This window comes from Mytilus edulis, chromosome 11, assembly GCF_963676685.1.
Source record: "Mytilus edulis chromosome 11, xbMytEdul2.2, whole genome shotgun sequence".
NCBI lineage: Eukaryota > Metazoa > Mollusca > Bivalvia > Mytilida > Mytilidae > Mytilus > Mytilus edulis.
In genome coordinates this window covers 13,205,056-13,215,069 of record NC_092354.1, presented here as the reverse complement: position 1 = coordinate 13,215,069, position 10,014 = coordinate 13,205,056, and the positions used below count along the sequence as shown (strand labels likewise).

Sequence of the window (10,014 nt, the reverse complement as noted above, 5' to 3'; positions counted from 1 at the left end):
CAAGTAACTAGCATTTTTCATGTGGTTGTGGAGATTTGTTTTACTTTTATGTGTATTCCATTATTTGAGTTTTTTTAGTTGTGCTTCAATCAATCTACTAGAAAGTAATACAATCTGATGAGTCAATGAAGCATTTAATTAAAAAGTATCTATGAAAGGGGCACACCACAAGTAACAAGCATGTCTGTACGGGATTTTTGGTATGTCCTTTTCTTTGAGATTTTGTAGCTGTGTGATTCAAAAAAAGACAGTAGTAAATAGTACAATCTAGTAAAGATTTAATAAAATCAATGATGTATTACATTTGACAGTTTCGATGAAAATGGTTCAGTACAAATACCTATCATGGTTGGTGCGATTTGTTTTACCTTTTTGTATATTTGTTTCTTTGAGTTTTTGTATTTGTGTGATTGAAAAAAGAAACTAGTACATAGTAGGTTCTGTACACGTACCTAGCAAGAATGTGGCGATTTGTTTTTATGTGGCGATTTGTTTTACCTTTTTGTATATTTGTTTCTTTGAGATTTTTTATTTGTGTGATTGAAAAAAGAAACTAGTAAATAGTACAATCTAGTAAAGATTTAATCAAATCAATGATGTATTTCATCCAATAGTCTAAGTATATTGTACAGTACAAGTACCTAGCATGGTTGTTGGAAATGTTTTGTCTTTTTTATATATCATTTTCTATGAGATTTTGTATTTGTGTGATTCAAAAAAGAAACTAGTAAATAGTACAATCTAGTAAAGATTTAATAAAATCAATGATGTATTTCATCAGACAGTCGATGAATAGGGTTCAGTACAAGTAACAAATATTGGAAAATATATAATTTATTTTAGACGCCCGAAGATGATGATTACATTGATCAAACCGATGTAATATATTATCTACAAATGCTCAAATCACGTAAAACACGTGGTAACAACGAGAATTAAACGTGGTAACAACAAGTATTAATGTCTGAAATGCCACCAGATTTTAGAAATCCTCCTGCAATGAAAAAAGAAAAATCATTATTATCTACAAATTAAACTTACAATGGTTTTAATATTACCAGCTAGACGATCGTTTCAACACACAGTAATAATAAAGTTAAAAGGCCAAATAAGGAGTGCGAGTTGAGAATACTTTATACAATAAAGTTTGTCCTAAGTGTGAACTATAGACCTAAGTACAAATGTCTTCCAGATTGTTAATTCCAAAAGAGAACACTGTTTTATTTGTAAGTTCTAGCATCTGTGTCAATCTATATGTTTGTCACTGTTTGTTTAATATATCTTTTCGTAGTGCATGTATAAATGTTTAATATTTTTCAATATTAAAAAGTAAAATAATGTCAGGGTTAAATTCTAGTACTTTGCCTTGTTTTGTACTCCGTGTACTGTTTAAAGTGTTTTTTTATTGGCTCTAGTCAATGCAGATTTAAAATGAACACTTTATGCATCGTGTTTTTTAATACCAATATAAGTAAGAATTCTGTATCATTGCCGTTTACATTAATCATTTAATACTTGTACTGCTTACCTAGGAAAAACTGTTACTCAGTATTTGGCTGAAATGAACAAATGATAATAATTAAACAATGGTTTCTATTTTTGTTATCAATTATGTCAAGTAAACAATTCATCTTTTACATTACATTTTTCCTCTTTTTTAATTTATAGAAACGCTGACTGTCATAAAGGTAATGTTTTGAATGATAGTTCATAGAAAATCGATGAAACAGTGGATTTGCCAATATCAGCGGTGAAAATAGAAAACAAGAAAATAGAAAACAGTCATTGAATGATTACATCTTAAAAAAAATTGAAGACACTTCTGAGTAGATATTACATACAAAATGTACGTATAACGGATTTCATAAAAAAAAACATTGCATCAAATATAACACGTATGAGGAAGAACATGAGATGCCTTGAAATAAGTCTTGTATAAACAAATTTCTACACACAAAAAAATGTTAGTAAGGATAATTAAAAGAACTTCCACCAAAGCATTCAATCTCATTAAACTATGCTACTTTTAAATTCGAAGAAACTTTATACTGCATACTTTATAGTTGAAAAGTACACGGTTTATAAATTGACTTTTCTAATTATTAAGTGAATGAAACATGTAAAACCTAAAACAATTGTTCATCATTAAACTACATTTTTGAATAAATGGACATTATTTTAAAGTTGTTTGGGTATTTCATTTAAAGATTGTTCTAATAATACATTATAAATCTAGCTGTTAGAACTGTAACTTCCTTTTAACATAATGTGAAACACGTTTAACAATAGTTTCCACTTTTAATCTGTAAAACAAAGCCGGCAGTGTAATAAATATAAGGGAGGTATTGAACATGAACAGGATAACAGTATATGAGATGTATTGTACATGAACAGTGAATAAGTCATACAACAACAACATTTATTTTTTATTCAACAAAAACAAACAATATACAAAGCAAGAAGCAAAATAACAATGGACTTCATATAACAGCAATCATGTTGGCCATTCTGTAATTAAACTTTGTTGTGGATTGTATACGGGGTAGGAACTGATACGTTAATAATATGTCTTACCCCTAAACCTTCAAGTAATCTAGAAATAATAATAAATCAGTGTTGAAATATATAGGAAACAATATATCTACGTAGTTCAGACATTGCAGTTAAAAGGAAAATCCATACAAATGTCTAAAGTTAACTCAATGAAAGCATCTTGTGAGTGATGAAAGCACACATATCGTTGTTTTCATTTATTGAAAAACGTTATATTTTTCAAAACAAATTATAATGAAAACTTCAAGTTATTAATATGAAAGCAATTGCTAGGATTGAACAAATAAAAGTGCTTACTTTGAAATGAACAGATGATTCTTTATAAAGTAAATAGCAAACTGTTAAAATTAGTCACTATTTAAATCTAGAAATATGAGACATATGATAACGAATATTTGATTTATTTTCAAACAGATGAGCATACTTGTAATTATTTAATTTCCCTAATAGTCGCCTTTGGAACCAACTCCATATCCGACTGGTCCATATCCGCCGTATCCTCCTCCGATTCCACGTCCACCTCCGATACCGCCACCAATTCCACGTCCACCTCCGCTACCGCCACCAATTCCACGTCCGCCTAATCCACCTATAGAAATATGTTATATAGTTATATATACTCAATAACACAAGAAACTCACCAACCCGTTTATTAATCTGGAGCAAAAGCTCGTAATACAAACAGGTTTAGGTTGGTAAAACTTTTGAAAGTTATAAAAACCGAATTTTAAAAACTAGGTTCTTCATACAAAGTAGACTTAATTAAATTTGACTTTTTAATTTTTGGTCGTCTAGCTCCTCACGTTGTCGGATCAGATACATCCATGACTTCCAATTTTTTGGTATTAAGCGCTGTGGTTGGCCGGATTAATATGAGTGTTCTATTCATATTTTTACACATCTTTTGTTTAGAACAATGAGAATAAAAAACTGAAATTGTGTAAAACTTTTGTCCACGTTGTTATGCTAAGATATCAACGAGTTCCTGGTTTGAAACGTTATAAATGTCCCGCTCTGATTTTGTCAATTAGGGCGCAACGCAGAGCGGGACATTTATAGCGTATCAAACCAGGAACTCGTTGATATCTTAGCATAACAACGTCGCATAAGTTTTACACAATTTCAGTTTTTTACTATTCAATACTGTCGACCGTTGCATGTATCGTTGTATATACTTCCGTTTCTGTCCGTGCCTTATCGTAGAAAGAATTACCTCCACCGCCACCGATACCTCCTCCTCCGATAACTCCAAGAACTTGTGCTCCTCCTCCAAATCCGAATCCGCCTCCTGCTCCTCCTCCTAATCCGACTCCGCCTCCTCCGATAGCTCCTCCTACTAGGCCACCACCTCCGGCACCTAATGCGACTCCTCCACCTCTCAAGAATTCTCCACCAGATACAATTTCGTCTCCGATTGCGAAAGCCTGACCTTGTCGGGAACCTCCTGCGACTCTTTCAACTGTACGTCTAACTCCTTGACCTATGTGAATTGGATGATTATAGGGAGGAAGGATGGAAAATTGAAAGGGCTATTTCAAAATACTTTTTTGGAACTTCAAATTTATTATATACAATCATATCTTCAGAAAAAAAATATACAAACAATTTCTTTGAATAGCCCTTTTAACATTGCGAAATTAGTCTCTGAAATGTCTTATATTTTGGACTATGGATATAACGTTTTATTCTAATATAAAAAAAATGTAATTGTAAACACAAAGACGGTAAAACATTTCAGAGACCTTTAGGAATTTGGAGGAATATTATTAGTATAATCATACAAATAATTGTGTTAATTGTGTGATAGATTTTTTGGAGAAGTGTGAAAATTGATAAATAATTTGGTGCAATGAAAATAGTGTGTATACAAACAATTGTGCAATGTATAGTGTTTATACAAACAATTGTGCAATGTATAGTTTTTATACAAACAATTGTGCAATGTATGGTGTTTATACAAACCATTGTGCAATGTATTGTGTTTACACAAAAATTGTGAATAAGCAGGTGCGTGCAGTATTAACCCAGTGGAAAGAAAAGAAGTGTAGATTGTATGTGTGCTCGGTAGATAAGATCATGCAGTGTGCCAACGAATGTTTTGGTATTCTCCCGCTTCTTATTGTCTTGTCATACTATTTCGAGTCTTTGTGTCAGTTCGAAGTATATCCTCTACGTCGTATAAATCATCCCTTTCATAATATATCATGGTGGTGCTCGTATTGAAAAGGTGCGAACATATAGATATAATAACAAATTCAGTCACAAATAAGAAAAAGATTTAGCTACCTCTTCTTGCATCGTCTCTGATTGGTTGACCTGAACGTCCATCATGGAATTCAACTGCTACTTCTTGAGCTTGTGGTGCTACTGCTGGTCCTTGTGCAGCTTGTACTAAAAAATATCAGCACGTTCAATATTTGGATAGGGAAGAGTATTGTACTTAAAAATAACAGAATCCTAACGAAACAAACATTCGGAAGATATCTAGAGGTCAACAAACATTCATAACTTAACACCAAATTCCACTACAGATATAAAACGCACAGAATGAGAGTTTTGATTAATTATGCCATGTTTCCAGTGCAAATACAATAAAACTTGCTTTGTTTTAAACCTTTTTTTATTACTTTGAATATTTGATTTTGAATTATGAATCATGACTGACAATTGAATTCCCTTCCTCGGCTGTTCTCGAGTCTATCATATTTGAAAATCAGAAATTTCATTCAAATGGTGAAGAGTACATCAAACAAACAAAACCAAAAAAATTAAAGAAAATGGTAACTATCTAGAAACGTTTCTTACCTGTACGTCTTACGTCAATTGTTCTTCCAGCTGTGTTTGGTCCGACTAAGTAATAAAAAAGTATCCATTTAGATATAGAATTAGGGTTTCACGTGATAAAGTTTATTAGGCATTAAAATTTACGAACTGTGTATTATGATCAAAAACATGATTTTAGAAATCATGTAGCCCACCTTATAATTCTGTTTAAGTACATTTTTCAAAGTTTTATTGACTATTTATTTTCAAAGTACCTATTTCTTTCGGTTCAATAAATTTTACATTTAGTCCTTATTCATAAAAAACATTTGTACAAATATCTAAAATATCATTTTGAGATGTGAAATATATATCTATTGACCACTTAACACAAATGTATAAGTGATGTATTTTTTAAAGAAAACAATTTTCTTAAATTTCGTTCCGTATATCACAAAGACCAAAGCACAAACAGGAATTATTGCACATAGTTACAAAACACAAGAGGAGTATAAGCTACGGGAAATGCATGTTTCAAAGGGGAAGACGAATTTATTTTTCATTCCGCCAGTTTCATTACTTATTCAAGTCATTGGTTAAGAGGAAAACTGTTACATCAATATACTTTTTTTCGTTTCTTTTTCTTCATATTATCCGACGTGCTTAAAAAACGCAGCGCAATATCTTTCACATCTAAATGAAATGGTTCCTCAATTGACCAATGGTAATTACCACATCAAGACAATACCTTATTTTTAATTTTTAACTAGTTTATCGGTGGTTTTGTTTAAAATTTGACTAAATGATAAGAACGCACTGTATAATATCCCACACATTTAACTAAAATGTCATTTGAAATTTGGCAATTTTCACCATCATTTAAAAGAGGGACGAAATATACCAGAGGGAGAGTCAAACTCATAGATAGAAAATAGCTTGACAACGCCATGGCTAAAAATAAAAGACAAACAGACAAATAACAGTACAGAAGACACAACATAGAAAACTACTGGAGATTTTACGCCTGGTAACATAGTTACAAAATACATAGGGAAAGTAGGTTATGGAGCATGCGTATATCAGAGGATAAACAAAACGTATAAATAACTCATACAAACTATTGCCTTCATTATAGCAAGACAATAGTTCACAACGTACATTACATCAAACAGGAGGTGCTCATTGTATATACTGATATTGATATACAATAATTGAATATATATTGAAGCAAAGCATAGTGCTTTAAGCATGTCACTTAGGCACCACTTTTATCTAGTATTCATAGCTTTACTAACTTTCTTAATTTAATATACAGAAACTTTTCTATTAACATGACAAGTATGTTTTTAAACAATTTCATCAATGCAAACCTAATAAAGGAGCACTAGCATTACTAATCAAATTGAAATGAAATCAAGCGATTTTTCATTTTTTTAATAGTTCTAATTGTATGGAGACCTTTTGATAATATAGCAAGAAATTTTAAAAGGTAAAATAATGAGCAGAATATTGCCTTACAGATTCTTAGTTTGATGCATTTCTCCTATAAAAATATCCAATTTTTTTTCCTACACAGTTGTTTCAAACAAGTGAACTGCAACATATGTTTAACATAGCTTTGAACAAATTAGGAATGATAAAATTTTTATGACAAAAACTGGTGCCATGCAACTGATTGATATATGATATATAATGACTAAGGATAGATATTGTAGGGTGGGATTTTCTCCTCTTACATCGATCTGCTTCGAAAGATACTGCTCTATCTTCATTTGTGCCGGCAAAAACTCGGCCATTGAATCCTTAAAGAAGCAAAATAAAAATACTATTGTGCTACATATTATCTTAATAACATTAAAACATATTCACCTTTTCAATAGTGCTGTTCTTCATCTTCTAGACCAAAACAACTCGACGGTGTGATGTAACTATACGACTGTTAAAATAATGAACACGACCGTGTGAAATAATCAACACAATCGTGTAACATTATTCAAATATCGTAGCAACAGTACAGAAATTCAGAATATCGTAGCGTTTGTAAAACACTTGTTTTTTTTATTCAAACTATAGCGACAGAAAGAATTTAGCAATATCATCGTCACCGTAGTAATTAAATTAGCATTCTCTTCAATGAAATTCATTCATTCTCACATGCCTTAACTCTCCGATACGCGTTAAAATACTGAAAATGATCTCCGTTCATCGTGGTGTAAATTCTGATTCGGTGCGCCACTAAATATGCGAAAATGATTAGTCGTTGGGTATAAATAAACACGCGTGCAATACTGCTTGTTCTTTCATTGAATACTGTTGGTTTGTCATTGACAAGATCTATAACCGTTTATTGTTGTCAACATCTAGGAACATAGTGTAAACCTAGTAGTCCTATGAAAAGTCTAGAAATAACTATATAGCTACAGCTATGAATCTAAATTAACTACCTATCTACGAATAACAGTAATCCAACATGCAAAAGTTTAGAAAAAGAGAGAGATATGTTTAAAGCATGAGTTATCTCATTTTACTTTTGAACGTAGATGAGTTCTTTAAAATTTCAGAACAATAACTATTTACATTCAATTTATGATATCCTCTATTGACGGCATGTTAAAAAATATTTGCCCGAATGAAATATATATCAAAATTTTGCAACTATGAAAATCGTTAAATTTAGAAATTTTAATTTCAGTAACAGCTTGATATTTCTAGATTTGAATATTTAAAATCGTTTGTTAAAGTACCCGACAATTGATGAAACCAATACAAAATTATATTACTAAATTGCATATAGAATATTTTTGTCAATGTATTACAAACAAATGAGACTACTTCCTACGAAAGTTAAAGAGAAGAAGATGTTAAAAATAACATGCAATGCGTTTTTAAACTATTTAAAAACTTGGTTAGATAACCAATGCAAGATTTTTCCCGATGTATTACAAGATTTTGAGAACGCTTTTACAGACTAGAGAAAAAGATATTAAAACTAACATGCAATAAGATTTAAACTATTTAGAAAAGTTGTAAGACTATAACTGCAGCACCAGGACCGTGTTAAAGATTGTGTTCTACGTCTTCCGTTGTTTTGTTACCTTTTTTGGGGCTTGGTATTCTGAATTTCTCGACATGAACTATGAAAATTAATATACATAATAGTTATGAAGATGAATAAACATGTATCAAAATATATAGCAACACAAATGGCTATATTGACCAATGGTGTTTTTATATATCATTTTTAATACTGAAACGCTCAGAAAGCATTTCCAACAAAATGCGTATACAGTTAAATGAAGACTCAAGCTTTTGAGACAAGCAATATAAAAAATACACATTAATTCGCGTAATAAGTTCATTCAATTGAAAATCAAATATAATCTTATTACATATTGTTAAAACCAATTATGTATTTGAAAATGAACGTCATACAGATTATTAATCTAATGTATATACTAGTAGTTAAAAAATGAACAAGGATAAGAAATAAACATCATTCATGACATCAAGTTAAAAAATAATTTCAAGATTATTTTTTGTTTCAATTTTAACAAAGACTCTTTAACCAATGTTTTACTTAAATATAAAGAAATACGGGCTTCAAAAAGTGAGATCAATATTTCCAAATCTTTTATCTTTCAATAAATTGGTCATTAAAATATGACATGCCACATTTAATGACAATCGTCTGAATCACTCATAAAGATTAATACCTTGTGGTACTCTTGGAATAAATTCTCTGACTTCGTGGTGACGTGGTCTGTTCTGGACAATTACGTTTGGTGCTAAAGTAATAAACAATTCATCATATAGTTAAAGGGAACGCGTGCATTTTGCAAATATAATATAACACCAATGTGACGAAAAAAATACATAAATGTTTGTTTCACAACTTATCGTATGTACTTCTGAGGAAACAACTGTACCAAAACAAATCTTTATGACAATGAGAAATATTACAAATGTTAGATGCTATTTAACAATGACAATTACATCTTTATCCAGAATAGTAATTTCCTTATAATAAATCATCAAAATTGAAATTCAAATATTTGGTCAAACTTCTATTTTTAAAAGTCCTTTGATATTCATATAATTTGAGTATTCAAATGTGTCCGTGTTTGTCATCAATATACAAGTAAAAAATAATCAATATTAAACAAGTGCCTGTCACGTATTTTACCCAGAATCCAAAGCTCTCCATATGGTTACAGTTTACTTACTTTCAAATGGAACTGAAAACGAAAAACAAAAAAAATATATTAAAAGATGCTTATTATTCATAAATATACACTCATTTGGCACACCATATTATGTGTTGATATAAAAATGGTAAATAATATGCGTAAAGTCAATTTTGTAACACATAGAGAAAGATAAAACAAGATTATGTATAGTAAAAATCATAACAAGTGTGAGAATGTTTTTGTTTGATTGTAACTTGGTTAGTTACATTTGTATAGATTTTTACGTATATGCTAGAGCTTGTAATCATTATAATTATTTCACGTACATTGGAATATTCTCAATGAAAACCTATTCTGACAAGATTTACAGGAAGAACAAATGAAAAAATAACTTCACAAAATTAGAGGTTTGGATCATAGTTATCAAAGGTACCACACTTATAATTCAATACGCCAGACGCGCGTTTCGTCTACATAAGGCTCATAAAATACATCAGAAAACCTGACATTA

The 10,014-nt window shown here is 30.6% G+C and overlaps 1 protein-coding gene across 1 annotated transcript; it reads right to left on the bottom strand.

The window, feature by feature from the left end:
* Positions 1 to 732: 732 nt before the first annotated feature.
* Positions 733 to 10,012, bottom strand: LOC139493991 (uncharacterized). Its single transcript, XM_071282160.1, has 11 exons — positions 10,006 to 10,012; positions 9,540 to 9,551; positions 9,030 to 9,101; positions 7,053 to 7,118; positions 5,359 to 5,403; positions 4,840 to 4,944; positions 3,767 to 4,033; positions 2,978 to 3,142; positions 2,575 to 2,593; positions 1,529 to 1,556; positions 733 to 994 (listed from the first exon to the last, which is right to left on the bottom strand). The coding sequence occupies exons 1-8, from the start codon at positions 10,010 to 10,012 to the stop codon at positions 2,997 to 2,999; spliced, it is 720 nt and encodes a 239-aa protein (XP_071138261.1). The 3' UTR covers positions 733 to 994; positions 1,529 to 1,556; positions 2,575 to 2,593; positions 2,978 to 2,996.
* Positions 10,013 to 10,014: the final 2 nt, after the last annotated feature.